This window comes from Eulemur rufifrons, chromosome 8 (assembly GCF_041146395.1).
Source record: "Eulemur rufifrons isolate Redbay chromosome 8, OSU_ERuf_1, whole genome shotgun sequence".
NCBI classification, from domain to species: domain Eukaryota; kingdom Metazoa; phylum Chordata; class Mammalia; order Primates; family Lemuridae; genus Eulemur; species Eulemur rufifrons.
In genome coordinates, this window is record NC_090990.1 from 42,194,226 (window position 1) to 42,211,336 (window position 17,111).

A 17,111-nucleotide genomic window follows, 5' to 3' on the forward strand; every position below is an offset into this window, starting at 1 on the left:
CTCATTTAAACTGTAAATACCCATGTGCTGATGACCTAATGATGCCTAAAATACATAGAGAAATGGCACACGCTTGAGTCTACTCTCTCAGCTTCTCAGAGACCCGCACACCGTTAATGACTCCTCAGTGGCACCATGAGCACTAGCTGAGAGCAAGCCCAGCCTGAATGGCTGCAGGAGGGTGTTTCTGAAGCAAAGGGTCATGACAGAAAGGGCGGGAGTGAGGATTACAAAGAGAAGCAGCATCCATCATGATTTTGCCTGGAAATGCCTATTAATTCAGGTCCATTCAGCAAGCATGGATTAGGTACTACTTGTGTGTGTGTGATATAAATATGTATGTGTATATATACATATAAGACATATATATTTATAAACCTAATGACCAGCAAACCCATTATGCAGGAGGGGCAAGTAAGGCATAGTGGTGAAATAACTTGCCCAAAGTTGCATAGCCGGTTAATGGTGATGTTGGGATTTCCATTCAGATATGTTGGATGTAAAAGCAGCAATCTTCCTATAACTGCACAAAACATATGCACCTACTGTGTGTCAGCACCAGGAATACAGAGATGATTTAAATCACGGCCCCTGCCTTCAGGAAGCTTGCAGGGTATTGGGAGAATAGACAGTGATCAGGTATCTCACATGGTGCTGGGAGAGGACGGGAGGTCGGGAACTGGGGGCAAGGTGATGTTGCCTGGGACATTGCTTGGAATTGCCCGAGCATGGTGGCTACACAAAGCCACTGTTTTCCAGTTGGTTTTAGTATCATTTTTAATATCTCTGCACACAGCAGGCTTCCTTGTTGCCTGCACAGGGGCAGAGGAAGCCGGCCGGCTGTGGAGAGCTAGTTCTGTTCACTGACTCTCACATATCTGGTGGACAGATACGTCCACTGGGCCAGGCACAGCCCAGGAGTTTGCAGAAATCGCCAATGGGGTGAATGACAAACTGCCAAATGGATGGGAGCAGAGGAGAGGGCTGCCCTGCACCAAGCCATGAGTGAAGACATCGCAGAGAAGAAGACAATCAACCCGTGGACAAAACCTGAGGAATTTGAAAATTAACTCAGGTTTTTATTACAGCCAAATTCCAAGACGGATTTTCCAAAGGTCCACCCCAAGTTGGCCAGAGCTGCTTACAAGGCTGAATGCCTTTTTTGAGAAAAGTTCTTTAATTCCTACTCTAATGAGCCAGACACTGAGTCCCTCTCATCCCACCCCCTTAAATGCAAATACAAAGCTTCAGTGTGAAGTGGGGAGGACCAGACACACATTAGCCCATCCACTGTAAAGCCTCTGATTGAGACCAATTACTTAAACCAGCCCCACTTCATTTCCAGTCGAAAACCCACCGCTTATGTCTGTTGGTTGCAGCCAGGGCCTGATGAGGCAATCAGGAGGAAAAACAGATATAATAGACATGTAATCTCACAAAGGGTGGAGAGGGGACGCTGGGGAAGGCAGTGGACAGGAGATGCTCATTTGCTGTCTGCAGACTGTGCTGGGTACTATGTTGAATACTTTGCAGGTTTCTCCAGTGAGGGAGCAGAATATCATGCCCCAGCATGCATGTGCGCGTGCACGCGCACAAACACACACACACACACACACACACACACACACGGCCCCCAGAGAGATACCGTGAATCAACCCACAAAACTGTAAGTGTGGCCCCCCATGCTGACTGCCAATCAGTCAGCTGCTCAGAGAGACTCTGTGTTGGCTGTGACTGTCATGAGATTGGCCATGTCCAAGTTGAAATTGCTACTTTGAGTTGCTCCTGAAGTTTTCAACCCTTGAGGTGCCATAATGGTCCTGGAACCTCGGCAGAGATGGGGGAGGGGCCCCTCTACCACTTTGCCACCTGGGCCTTACAGCTGGAATCATTCCATCAGCTGCTGCTGGTAGCATCCTCCCTGCAGAGGGGCTCAAAATCAGTCCAACGCACCTGGACATGAACTTCCCACATTCCATCCTCCGCCAATAGTCTTCCTACCAGAGCCTTCCTTTATTCTACTTCTCCCCTTTCTTGGTACTTAAATGAAAGCTCCCATGCATATGAATGGAGAAAAATAGACCCTGGCAAGGGGAAGCACGTCTTAAATAAAGCAGCAGCATTCACTCAAAATGCCCAGTTGTGAATAGATTTCTTTGTTTAGTGTTAAATCCTATCCTGTTAGATAGGTATTATTTTATCCATTTTACAGATGAGCAAATGAAGGCAAAGACGCAAAGACTGGTTAATGGAACTTTCTGACCTAAAGCGGTATTCTTTCCACGCCATCAGATTGCCTCCGCTTGTGTTAGATTTGCAGAATGTAGATCTCCCACCCAGACCAGGTGAGCTGCAGGCCGGCACAGGGAATGTGGTGTAGAGCTTCTAAAAGCTCCTCAGAGAGCACAGATCTGGATGTCACCCTGAGGTGGCGAGCAGTCTGAGCCAACACAGGACAGGCTCCCTTCTGAGGCCATAACTCACGGGCTGATTTAGATAGTGAAAAGTGTTTCCTCAAGACAGTCAATGTGTTTTCAAAATGAATTGCTATCTCGCTGTCTATTCTGCGTGGTATTTTATAGCCATCTATCTTTGATAACAGAATGCTACAATTAAGGTGAAATACACATATGCAAACCTAACAATTTTTTGGCATTTCCCATTAATCTTAGAACACCTGGGCTGAAAGCAGATGGGGACCCCACCCCCCGTCTCAGCACGTGTCTATGCATGTGCACACACACACACACACACACACACTCACAGAGGCGTGGAACAATCCCATTTGCCTTAGCTTCTCTCTTTTGATTTCATCTTGTGATGATCTCTTCATTCATTTTATTTCACTTTCTCTGTCCCCTAGAAATTGTATTCATTCACCACTAAGGCATAATGGACTGAGAACTGGGCATGGAGCTAGAAGGTCCAGGCCTTAGTCCTGATATGTCCCTTAGTAGTTACGTGACCAGACCAAAAAGATCTCAAGATTTACAGTTGGACGGATTATAAATCCATCACTCTGAGACTCGCCAGCTGTGTGGTTGCAGGCAAATTGCTTAACCGCTCGGAATCTCAACACCCTCGTCTTCAAAACTGCATTGGCATTACTGGCCTTGCAAGATTGCTGTGAAGGTTAACAGACAAGTAAAGGGTCGGGCATAGGAGCTGGAACTCTATTTATCTTGGTTCCTTTTTCCACCTTAATCACTGTCTCTCTGGCTCTCAGGATTAGCTTCAGAATAATGATATTTATCTCACAAGATTATTTTGAGGATTAAATGAAAAAATATATCTGAAAGTATTATGAAATACTAACCTATTTTTAGTTGACTCGTTTGCTTATTCACTCGATCAACAAATATTTCTTATTAAGGATGTAGGGTTAAGTGATATTAGTGACTACAAAGAAGGATCTGACATAGAACTTACGCCTAGAGAAATATTCACTCTCCAGATGTACCCTGCTCCCCTAGAAAAACTTAATACGAGGCAACAATTAAAAGTGCTGCTAGCATGTTTATGAGCTTTAGATAAAGGAGATACCTTCCAGGTGAGCCATCAGCCAAAGATCCATGAGAGACCCAATATTGGCGAAGACGCTTGGCAGGAAGGGAGGAGAGAATGGATAAGTTCGGGTGGACGGCCCAGTGTGAGCAAAATCACAGCCGTGGCAAAGGGTGAGGAAGGTACAAGGAACCTGGACTATATACTGTGGGGACAATTGGAGGGTCACGGTTGACAAAGTGGCAAAGAGGAGTTGAGACCCCTTTGTGAAGAAATTTGGACTTTTAATTTTATAAACAATGGGGGAGCCACTGAAGCGCTGTGATCAGGAGAGTGGGTTTCCTTGAAGATGATCTGGCAGTGACGTAGAGGGAGGTTTGTAGTAGCAGAAGTGAGGCCCACTAGGGGCAGTTATGAGAGCTTCAGAGAGGCATGAGGCCCTGAAATGGATCAAAGACGCGAGGACGAAGATGGGAAGCTTGGAGGGAAAATGTTACAGAGGAATATGATACAAATTAAGTGACTCTGCTGAGGACAGGGGTGGGAGAGCTGATAAAGGCTAAAGTGCCATCCTGACTGCCGCTGAGTTTTTGGGCAAGGAAAAAAGGCATCAGAGAAATTTTAAGAGCTCGTTTAGGAAGGAAGACATGGCTTTTATGTAAAAATAAGAAGAAAATTAATTTACCAAGATTTCAGGGGTCAGGGGAAGGCAAACCAGCCTTTTTGTGGCACAGCGCTTCCTAAGCTAGGTACTACTGACATTTGGAGTCAGATAACTCTTTGTTGTGGGGGCCGCCCTGGGCATTGTAGGATGTTGAGCAGCACCCTGGCCTCTACCCACTGGGTGTGAGTAGCACAACCCCCACCCAAGTTGTCATAACCATAAATGTCTCTGTTGGTCAAAGAGGTGGTTCCCACATGTGCTGCCCTGAGCAGGCCCAGGGGTGTCCAGATATAGCACCCCCACCACTCTCCGCATCTTCAGTAAAGCATTATGAAACGCCTGGCATCACTGGATGAACTGTGGGAAAAGGAGAAAGAGTGGCTTTCCACGTGGGTTAGAAGTAGGGTAGGACTGAGGCCAAGGGAACCCAGGAGTCAAACTGAAGAGAGGAAGGAGGAAGAAACCATGAAAATTAGAGGCTTCAGGGGCCTTCCGAGACCCAGAATTGGTATTCACTTCTGTCAAGTTTTACTCAAATCTCTAAGAAAAGGAAGGTATTTATAATAACAACTAGGTGCCTTTTCAAAATCTCCACATTTAAATCAGATACACATTTCTTAATCATACAAGTTATTTGTTAAATTTTCACCTAATCTTCAGATTAATAATGACACTACTGGACAATCCTGCTAATGAGAGAATCTCAATGTCCCCAAGGACCTTGATCCAGCTGTACATCCCTGGGCAAGTTAGTTAACTTCTCTGAGCTCCATTTCTTCAACTGCCAAATCAAGTTAATAGTTTCCATCTCATAGGTTTCTTATGGGGATTAAATAAGATATATGAAATGTCTGCCACATAGTAGGTGTTCAATTATTCTCTACCTACCTACCTGCCTATCTGCCCATCTCTATTTATTTAATTTCATTTATGTCTGGAAGAGCAAGAGATTGTATGTAGGTATAGCATCATCAGCGCAGATGTGTGGCTGTTATTGACATTATAATTCTCGAGAATGCTTCTGACGATGTCTATTTAAGACATCTGGTCCCCTCAAGACACAGATATGCTAGATCTTAATGATACCCAATGCCTGTATGAAAAGTGGAAAGGTCCATTGAATAACATATATTTTCCAGGCTCCAGATGTTTTCCAATGTATAGTGGAATCTCCACGTAACTATTAACATTTCCTACATTTTTTCTGGCTGCTTTATGCCTGAGCTGATATACCAGCATTAGCCTTGTTACAGTCTTGCAAAACAGATTGATATGACCTCAGAAGTTCCAAGAGTGACTAAAAAAGAACAGGAATTCTGTAATTGCATCTCGGTTTGGTTTTTGCCTCCGTCTGAAAATAAGATCGCTTTGCAAAACTGGTATTGGTTAAGTATCTTCCTTTCCTTAACCAGATGAATATTATTTTTCAAAAAGTCTAAAGGGCAGAGGTCTTTCGTGTCTGGGCCACTTTTACGGTATTTGGCTAATCAATATCCTGGTTACTAATTAAACACATTTGAATGGAAATTGGGTAAGTACTGTTAGTTTCAACCGTTAGATAGCTCTTACAAGTCCCAGCCTGTAGACATCTTTTACTTCAATCCCCTGAATAGATAGTTGTATTCCTTCAAGGCAATATAGTGTGGCGGTTTCTGGATGAAATGTTTGCTGTTGCTTTCTTCATCTTGTCTTTGATGACTTGTCAGTCTGGGGTAACTGCACAGGAGAAAGTGAACCAGTAAGTGGGCCATATGTCTGCAAAATCTGCACATAGGAATCACCTGCTGGGGAACTGAGACACTTTTATGTTTGCAGTGGGCTGTGTTAGGATGGAATGCAACCTCTCTTTATGTTATTACTAATCCAGCAAAGGAGGATGGGAAAGTGAAGAGACCATGCACTTGGAGTCAGATTGGTCCATGTGTAAATCACAGCTCTAATATTAATACTTAGAAGCTGGGGAATCTGGAGAAAATCACTTAATCTCTTTGATCCTCAGTTTCCCTAGCTGCCAAATGAGAGTAATAGTGCCTCTTCTATACAACTGCTGGTAGTAGAGAATAATAATGCCTCTTCTGCATTAGTAGATGAAATAAGATCCTGGATACAAAATGTACTTAGCTTATAATAGGCACTTAATAAATGATAGCTCTCTCGAATGATGTTGGACAGTTAACTTAACCTCTATTTCCTTTTCTGTAAAAGAGAATCATAAGAATACCTGTCTCATAGTGTGTAGGGAGGATAAAATTACATAATATATGCAAAATCATTTTGAGAAAAGCAAAGGATTGTGGAGATGCTGGGTTATTTCATTCTAAAAATGAGCTTACCTCTGGCTATGGGATAATAGAGGGAGGTGATATTTTCACATGTACATTGCATGCAATTTCCTTGAAATTTCCAACTTGGCTTCATGTTTTTAACACCACAATTTAGAGTATTTTGTGGTGCGTAAGCAGCCCCTTATTTCACCTTTAGGAGAGCTTTAAAGCAGTCAGTCCCTGTCTCCCAAACATTAAAGATTTTAAATAGAGTTATTTTATTCAAATTCTCGTTTAGATGATGCAATTTTGAATCATTAGTGCTTTTAAATGTTAGAGCAAGAGAGATTTTTTTCTTGTTTTGTTTTAAGTAACAGTTCAGAAGGGGGAAAAGCATTTTTAATAAGCAGTTAATTTGTAACTTGTATTTAAAGCAAATACAATTTTTGAAAAATCAGAAAATTCATCTCTAATAATTAGAAGATAAAGGCAAGAGAACTGAGGAAATCTCTGCTGAGATACTCTTAATTATAAAAGCTTATCATTATAATCCTTTTTGAAAATGAACAAAGAGTCTTGATGTTTGATGAACTTATCAAACAAGACAGACCAGTGAAGAGGCAAATTTCAAGTCAAGGCAAAAGAGAACCAATTAAATACTTTACAAAGTGCTGAAGTAGGAAATTACGAGGTCTTTGTGTCTAATGCCAGGGTGTCTGACACTGGCTTTGAAAGTGAAAATTACATGGTGAAATGACTTTGCTGGGTTCACATTCTGGCACTGGTATTTCCTAGCTCTGTGATCTCAGGCAAGTTATTTAACTTTTCTGACTTCATTTTCCTCATCTGTAAAATGGGAGGAAAGTAAGTACAAGAATTAAGTACATGCAAAATACCTAGAACAATGCCTAATCCCTGGTAAGCACGCAGTGAAAGCTGTCATCAATGGTGTTATATGTTTATTATTGTTAATTTTTGGTATTTCCATTCTGTCTGATGGTTGACAATAATCAGAACAAATTTATAACATGCCAATTGGCATAAATCTTCCAAATCAGTCAGGGATTTTAATTTTCTCTTTCTTCTTCTTCTTTTTTTTTTTTTTTAGTGATAGTACTCCTTTTTTTCCCCAAAATAAAATCTCACATGAATCCTAACGTTGAAAACAGATGATATATATTTACAGTTTTAATGGTACACATTTATAAGCTCATGTCTTACAGTTGCTTATTATAAAGTCTTAATAGAAAAATGAGTTGAGAAAATTGTTTTAAAGCAATGATGGAAGAAAGTTAAAATCTTTAGCCTCAAAATCAATGGATTTCTATATTTTATACACATAGTACCTTTCAATATGTGTGTTGCTTAGAAGTTTGAAAAATTAGCAGTCCTTTTAATTTCTTGATATTTGTTTTATGACAAAGAGTATGGTCTATCTCAGTGAATATTCCATGAGCACTCAAAAATGTGTATTCTTCTGTTGCTCAGTGTAGTTCTCTGTAAATTAAGTTGGTTGTTAATGTTGCTCACGCTTTCATCTTCTTGTTCTATCAATTACTGAGGGAGGATGTTGCAATCTCCAACTGTATTTGTAGATTTGCCTATTTTTCTTTTCCTTTCTATCAGTTTTTGCTCCATGTATTTTGAAACTCTGTTATTAAATACACACACATGCACACATAAACATATTGGATTGTTCTATCTTCTTGACGATTTGCCCCTTACCATTATGAAAGGCTTTTGTTATCCCTGGCAATTGTCCTTGTTCTGTGTCTATTTTGTCTATTATCAATATAGTTATTTTTGCTTTCTTATGATTTTTGTTTGTAATGGCAAATTTTTCTAATATTTTAACTTATATGACTATATTTTGAAGTATTCTTCATGTAGAGACATACATAGCCGAGTCTTGCTTTATCTAGTCTAACCACCTCTGTCTTTTAATCATAGTAATTAGAGAATACTTACACCAAATGTAATTATTGAAATACTTGGGTTTGAGTATACAATTTTGCTAATTGTTTTCCATTTTTTCCATGTCTTGTTTCTATTTTCTCCATTTTTGGGCCATATTTTAGGTTAAATATTTTTCTAATTCCAAATTGATATATTAGCTATTCTATTTTATTTAAGTTTTTTTTGGTTGGTACTCCAAGAGTTATAACATAGGTTATAACACAGGTCACCGAGGCTATGTCCTTCTTTGTTATTGGAAGTCTTTTTTCCCCCTTTGTTTCATTTTGGTTAGTGTCTACCACTATATCTTCAAGTTTAGTAATCTTTTCTTCTGCAGTATTTAATCTGCTGTTAAGCCTATCCAATTTTTCATTTGCGCTATTATAATTTTCAGCTTTAAAAATTTCATTTAGTATTTTTTAATATCTTCCACTTCCCTCCTCATTACGTTCATAATTCTCCTTAAATAATTGAATATATTTACAATAACTCATTTAAAAGTTCTAGTTTGCTGCTTCCATCATTTCTATTTCACAGGTCTTTAGAATTAGAAAGGACTTAACATCTAGTTTAATCTACTAATGTTACAGAGAAAGAAACTGAGCCCTATTGAGGGAAGGGGAGTATTGAATAACAACAAGACCACTCTGCTAGGCATTTTACAACTCTTGGCCAATTTAATTCTCATTGCAGCCTTCTAATTATCCCCCCACTTAGAGGCCTGAAAGAAACAAAGTGATTTGGTATGTTCCAAGTCATCCAGCTACCTGGTGGCACACTCAGGCCTTCTAATTCATGTTATCACTTCTACTACTGCTACTGCCCCACCCACCAAAAAACAGAACAAAACAAAACTCTTCAAAAATAAGCATCCATCTTACAAGCAAGACAAATATTTAATTTGGAGTTAAGATATCTAAAGATTTTCATAACATTTTCAACCCGATATTCCCACTGATGAAAAACAGAATTCTTTAGGGGAATTGAAGAAATGAGAATGGGGACCCCACACATAGAAGACGACCAGCTAAGCATCTGAAGGATTTTTGCTTTATTAAACAGGCCATATAGGCAGTAGACCCTAAAGAAGTTTCAGCCATGATTTTCCTTTTGATTTTTTTGCTTTTAGGTCATCAGAGTATGTTTACCAAAGTACCTTGGGCCAGGGCCATGTGAATACCTTCAATAGTTATTCAGATGATTGAAAGTCAATATGTATTTAGGCCGGGCGCAGTGGCTCACGCCTGTAATCCTAGCACTCTGGGAGGCCGAGGCGGGTGGATCGCTCAAGGTCAGGAGTTCGAGACCAGCCTGAGCAAGAGTGAGACCCCGTCTCTACTAAAAATAGAAAGAAATTATATGGACAACTAAAATATATATATACAAAAAATTAGCCGGGCATGGTGGCGCATGCCTGTAGTCCCAGCTACTCGGGAGGCTGAGGCAGGAGGATCGCTTAAGCCCAGGAGTTTGAGGTTGCTGTGAGCTAGGCTGATGCCACGGCACTCACTCTAGCCCGGGCAACAGAGTGAGACTCTGTCTCAAAAAAAAAAAAAAAAAAAAAAAGAAAGTCAATATGTATTCAGACAACATGAATTTTTAATTATATAAACAACTGCAGTAGTAGATATGACTCAAAAGTGAGTCATGGTCATATGAAGATTTTTATTCAGAATAACTAATCTTTATACTTCACGTGGCATTGGGTCTGGGCTATGAGTGTGATTAACCTGAGCTTAAGTCCTGGCAACACAACTTAGTGGCTATAGAGTTTTGGCCAGTTACTTAAACCCTCTTAGTTTCAATTTTTTTATCTACAAAATGGGATAATCCGTATTTCATACAGTTCTTGGCAGGAGTCAGGAGTTAAGAAAGTTTGCATAAAGTTCTTAGTACAGAAGCTACATGAAAATTATTTTTATGACTATTTCTCTTTTGTCAGAAATCCTTCATAGTACATCTTAGAATGCTAAAAAGATGCATAGGCTTTGGAGTCAAACAGCCTTGGTCTGAATCCTGGCTTTGCCACTTACTGCTCATATAACCTTAAGTAAGTTATTTCATTTCCTTATGAATCTGTTTTACTCACCTATAAAATGGGTATAATAATTCCTACCCCACAGGGTTCTTATGAAATTTTAATGAGATAACTTAAGATTAAATGAGAGAATATATTAATACAAAAGTTTGCTTATCGAGTTCCCACTATACACCAGGTACTGTGCTCAGCTCTAGGGTATAATGGTGAGCAATATGGTCATGATCTCTGCCATCAAGAACCTGCAGTCCAGGAGAAGAAATAAAATGTTGGAAGCTCTATGTTTATAGCACTATGTTTGCATAGGGTGGACAGGTCAAGGAAAGCTATCTGGAGAAAATAAACTGAAGTGGGAAGGTTTAGCCAGATGAAGGAAGTATGATTAGCACCCTGTGTGAAGGAAATAGCGTTATGCAAATAACTTGGGGAGAGCTTAGCACATGCTAAAAGTTCTGTATGGAATTCTATGTGTATCTGGTAAAGTTCATTCATTCATTTATTCCATAAATAAATATTCCAGGTATGCTAGGTGCTAGGTAGTGACCTAAACAGATAACATCTCTACACTCATGGAAATTTACAGTGTAGTGATGGAATTAGTCAGTAAATATGTAAACAAAATTTCATTAAAAATTGTGATAAACACTATGAAGGAAACAAATGGAGCCCTTTGATACAGGATACCAGAGCAATCTAAAGTTAGGCTGGTGGGGAGGGTCCTCTGTGGAAGAGGCAGCTAAACTGAGATGTGAAGGATGGTAGGGAGAAGCCATGTCAAGAACCAGGGAAAGGAGAGTGATCACATGTGCTAAGACCCTGTGGCGGGAAGTGACTTGTCATGGTCAGGATGACATGTTTAAGATGATATGTTTAGGATGTCATGCTTAGGATGACATGTTCAGGATGACATGAAGGATGGCAGCAGCGTGGAAGCAGGGAATTGTGCCATGAGCGGCTGTCAAAAAGGGCAGAGGCCAGATCCCAGAGGACCTTGGGCACCATGATGAGGAATTTGGATTTTATTCTATGTGTGGTCAACACAGAAAACATAAGAAAAATCCCTGATAAAGGAATGATGTTATCTGATTCCTCATTTTAAAAAAATCATCCTGGTTGCTGTGCAGAGAATAAATTGGAAAAAAAGTGAAGTGAAAGATCTTGGCCCACAGGAAGTCATAGCAAGGAGATGACGTGGTTAAAGGAGAAAATTAGGCATTTAGATGTAGAGCCATTAAGTTCACCATGCCCAAGAGGCAACTAACAGAGATATAAAATGAGGCCATTGGATAAACAAAACAGGACTGCAGAGGAGCGGCCTAGGTCAAAGGTCTAAATTTAAGAGGCATTAGCACAGATGCTATATGAAGCCAAGGACATGAATCTTACTTCCTCAAGGGTGAGAAAAGCAGAAAGAGAAAAGAGGATAGATAAGACTGCATCCTGAGGAATTCCAGATTTTAGAAGAGAAGTCAAAGGGAACTGGGCAGAGGTAGGAAGAGAGCAAGGAAGTATGCTGAAGAAGTCCAAAACATGAAAGTTTCATGAAGGAAAAAGTGGTTAACAGAGGATGTCTTAGTCCATTTTATGTTGCTTTAAAGAAATACCTGAGGCTAGGTAGTGTATAAAGAAGAGAGGTTTATTTGGCTCATGGTTCTGCAGGCTGCGCAAGAAGCATGGCATCAGCATCTGCTTGGCTCCTGGTGAGGACTTTTCTTTTTAATTGACTTATCCACCCTTACTGTATTTTATCCAGCACCTACTACTATATGCCAGGCACTGTTCTAGGCCTGGGAAGATAAGAGGGAATGAGAAAGACAAAATCCTTGCTTTCAGCTTTTGTAGAGCTTCTTTTCTAGAAGAGAAGTTTATGTGATCATTTTATATAGCTTAAGTTCTATAAGGAAAATAATGCTTGCACACTGTTGATGGGAATGTAAGTTTGTACAACCTCTATGGAAAACAGTATGGAGATTTCTGAAAGCATTTAAAGCAGATCTACCATTTAATCTAGCAATCCCACTACTGGGTATCTACCCAAAGGAAAAGAAGTTATTATATCAAAAGATACCTGCATCCATATGTTTATGGCAGCACGATTCACAATTGCAAAGATGTGGAATCAATCTATGTGCTCATCAACCAATGAGTAGGTAAAGAAAATGTGGTGGGCCGGGCGCGGTGGCTCACGCCTGTAATCCTAGCACTCTGGGAGGCCGAGGCGGGTGGATCGCTCAAGGTCAGGAGTTCGAGACCAGCCTGAGCGAGACCCCGTCTCTACTAAAAAATAGAAAGACATTATATGGACAACTAAAAATCTATATAAAAAAATTAGCCGGGCATAGTGGCGCATGCCTGTAGTCCCAGCTACTTGGGAGGCTGAGGCAGTAGGATCGCTTAAGCCGAGGAGTCTGAGGTTGCTGTGAGCTAAGCTGACGCCACGGCACTCACTCTAGCCTGGGCAACAAAGTGAGACTCTGTCTCAACAAAAAAAAAAAAAAAAAAAAAAAAAGAAAATGTGGTGTATATATGTACCATGGAGTACTGCTCAGCTATACAAAAGAATGAGATAATGGCTTTTATAGCAACTTGAATGAAACTGGAGGCCATTATCCTAAGTGAAGTAACTCAGGAATGGAAAACCAAATACCGCATGTTCTCATTTATATGTGGAGCTAAGCTGTGTGTATGCATGGTCATACCGAGTGACTTAATGGACATTGGAGACTCAGAATGGGGACGGTGGGAAGGGGTGAGAGATGAAAAATTACCTATTGGGTACAAAGTACACTATTTGAGTGATGGGTACGCTAAAAGCACAGACTTCCCCGATAATTCAGCCATGTAACAAAAAACCATGTATGCCCCCTAAATCTATTGAAATTTAAAAACAGGAAAAGAAATTAGGGAATGTCCTAGTGAGAGCTTTTGTGCTGTGTCAAAACCGGCAGAGAAGTTCTAAGGGGAAGTGGGTGCACTTGGAGAGGGACCAGACAAGAGCAGAAAACTCACTTTAGAACAACCCACTGCTACAGGCACTAATCCATTCCCGAGAGAACTAATCCTTCTAGCCAGAACTAGAACTCACTTACTACCCTGAGAACAGCACCAGGCCTTTCATGAGGGATCCACCCTATGACCCAATCCCCTCCCACTAGGCCCAGCACCATTCCACTGGGGATCAAAGTTCGACCTGAGTTTCGGTGGGGACAAACCAACCGTATCCCAACCACAGCAGAGAACAAGCAAGAAAAAACCAGAAAGTTTTCCATGGGATTTTGCAACATGGAGGTTGCTAAAGACTCAGAACTTTCGATGTCAAATTTAAAATATCTCCATTTTATATAATTTTCACGTAACTGAATGGGACTGGCTCATGATTATATAATTATTGACAATCAGATTTGAATATAAGCTGAGTCAGTTTATTAGGATTACCCCCCCCCCCCCCAGCAATGATCAGAGTTAAGCTTTCTGACCTTCTGGCCTAAGATTGGTAGCTTATTAATTATTATTTTTTTCTTTCTAAATTGCTGAAGTGGTCACATTCTGGGGTCCAGCACTTGACTGGCAGGTTGTTTATTCAACTCTAGGTTTTAGACCCTTTGACCAATATGCCAATCTATTTTAAAAGGCAGTTGGGAAGCATCTCATTTGTCCACGACCCTATACAGAATACGTTCAAGACATTTTTGAAGGTGGAGAGGTTTGATGCACATGTATGGAGCTGAGAAGGTTAGAGAGAAGAAGCTAACGTGTGCCAGGTTTGTGCTCAGGTCTTTACATGATCTCACTCCATATTCAAAATAGTCTCATGAGCTAGTTTCCCTGTTTATCAGCTATAAGAAAATTGAAGTTCAGTGAGTGACAGAAACTGGATTCAAATGCACATTTGGTGGACTCTAAGCCTCTTTCTGTTACATCAGTGTTTCTTCAACTGTGTTGCATAGTCTTACAAATAGATGTTGCATGAAAAAAAGAAATGACCTGTGTCTCCAAAAAGAAATTTGGGAAATGCTGGGTGAAGCAAATTCAAATGCAGAAATTCTCAGCGCCTTTAATATGTTATGGGGCATTTTAAATCTCCCAGAATGATATATTGTATGCAGTTCATTCAAATGGATTTGACCATGGAACTTTTCTTCTCTCCCTTCCCCACCCCTGGTGTATTTCTCAGGAACTAGTACTCCATAGGGTACACTTTGAGAAACTCAGCAATAGTATTATATTGACGTGTGCTCGTTCTGCAGATGAAAAAACTGAAAGTTGTAGGATCAAATAAGAGATCAAAGGGGAAATTAGAAAGTATTTTTAACTAAATAAAAACCAAGTTTAAACATAAAACAAAAAACAAAAAACATAAAACAAAAAAATTTGTGACATACCATTTGCTGTATAATAAAGAAATTTTACTGGCCAAAAAAAAACCCACCAAAAAACTAAAGGTTGTATAGTTAAAGTAACTAGCTCATAGTAGCACAGCAAGTTAGGGGCAAACTAAAGACTAGAATAAAACCTCCTGAATTCCTGTAGGAGGGGATGGGTAAATTCACTCCTAACGTGTACAATGCACACTATCTGAGTTATGGGCACACTTATAACTTTGACTCAAACTGTACAAAGCAATTCATGTAACCAAAACATTTGTACCCCTGTAATAGTCTGAAATTAAAAAAAAAAAAAGAAAACTCCTGAATTCCTGTGCTGCATATTAAATGTCTTACTGATCAAGTGGATTTTCACTAGCTGGGAGATGCTTTAAACATATTTGGCAAGATTTACTAGGTCACAGAATTATTAATGGCTCCTTAAGTAATTAAAAAAAATGATACAGTTCCTTTGGAAAGCCATTTGGCAATAAGCTTTAAAATCCCGTCAACTCAGGCATCCCATTCTACAGGATATATCTTGAGCAAGTAACTTAGAATACAGACAAACTGGGGGCTCAAAATCTAATTTTTTAATATTGGAGGAATGGAATAATGTGTAGCCATCATAAATAGTTTACATTTCTGCTCTACTATTAAGTGGAAAATCAGGCTATAAAATGTAATACTCAGTATGACTTCAACTATGTTATGAAAATAAAGAGTGGAAGGAAATATAACAAAATATTAAAGGTAGTAAGATTTAGGGAAATTTTTCTTCTTTTATAATTTTTCCTATGTTCTCTTCAACGAGAATGTATTACTTTCATAATCGTCAAAAAATGATCCACATTAAAAACTTCATTGGAATGATAAGAGAAAATGTTGTTCATATTGATATTGGCTAAAAGGTTGGAGCCCTGTAATGACTTAATGAATGGTCCCGGTGTTCCTTTTGTACTTTGGCCTCAGTGATGGCATTACTGTGTGTGCCTCTGTCTAGACAGCATGTCACAAAGCTTTTAAAACTACAGCAACACAGCACTGCTCTGTCTAGACTTTTGCTTCCATCCATTAATACTGTTTCTCTCCAGTTTGACATCATAATGCAGTCTCTGTGGGCTTACAATGAGATTATCTTGACAATTCTATAGTGAGACGGAGAACTAATGTGGAGTCCTTTCCTGTTCCCAAACCTTCGCCTTGTCCCTTCTCTGTCCCCATGTTCCTACACTTCAAACTTTTACTTTTAGGCCAAGTTTCTTAAAGACATGTGCACCAAACCTTGAGCCATTTGAATTTCTAGATACTGAGATTATTTAATTATTAATAGATTCTAACAGGGAACCAGGGTCAAATAAATCTCTCAACAATGTCACTGCCTATTTCCCAGAAATTGGTTTCATTCTTTCTTTTCTCTCCCTTCCTTTTTGTTTTTCCCTTTCATAAATATTTTACTGAGCACTTTCCATGAGTCTAGCCCATGAGAGGTGCTGGGAGTTCAGTAGCAAATATAGATAGTACCTGGATTCATAGAGCTTAAAATCTCGTGGAGAAGAAAAAAATTATACAAATATTGCAAGTGTGATAATTAAGATGTGTTGAGATGTGCAGAGATTGATCGAATCATATGAAAAGACGTATCTAACTAGTGTGAGTATTAGGAAATGTTTCCCTAAGGGATTGATGCTCATGATGAGACTGAAAGATACCTAGGAGTTAACCAAGGTAGATGGTTGGGCTTTATAGGTAGGTGTAAGTGAGGGAACAGTGGGGTCTAGGAGTTTAGGGTATAGGTAAGATTTAGAAATGATGGATCATGGAATCAAAACTGGTTCTAAAGGGAAAGAAAGATAGAATGCGATCTTACTGATAGGGAGGAAGCTTAGATGTCAAGATAATGGAGGTCTAAATGAAGTCCAAGAACAAGTGCAGTGGTATAAGATACCATTTATACCTTGAGCATATAAAATAGAAGGAGAAGAGACTGTGGAGCCTCCAGTAACTCTTCACAGGTGACTCATGAATTAGTGATTTGGAGGAGGAGCTGTTTCAGAGAGTGAGAAAGTCCAAAAAATGATCATGGAAGATAGTGGAGTGAAGAGAAGATTATTAGAGATAAGGAAAAGGAGGAACTGAGAGGGCAAAGCACTGGGTGGCTCATTTATAGGCCTGACCCATCTCCCAGAGTGAGGAAGACAGGAAGATTGTGAGCTGGGCACTGAAGTTGTCTTTCAAGGGATTGTAAAGCTGGTGTATGCTAGCTTCATTTCATACATCAGAGTTTCTCAAAGTGTGGTCTGCAGACCCCAAGGAGTTGC

At 39.8% G+C, this 17,111-nt stretch overlaps 1 protein-coding gene across 2 annotated transcripts in view; it reads left to right on the top strand.

The window, feature by feature from the left end:
- Positions 1 to 5,738: 5,738 nt before the first annotated feature.
- C8A (complement C8 alpha chain) overlaps positions 5,739 to 17,111 on the top strand; it is a 61,197-nt gene continuing 49,824 nt past the window's right edge. For both annotated transcript variants that reach the window (XM_069480059.1, XM_069480058.1), the window contains exon 1: positions 5,739 to 5,906. In XM_069480059.1, the coding sequence (XP_069336160.1) occupies positions 5,830 to 5,906 (77 nt within the window). In that variant the 5' untranslated portion in view covers positions 5,739 to 5,829. The remainder of the gene's footprint in view (positions 5,907 to 17,111) is intronic.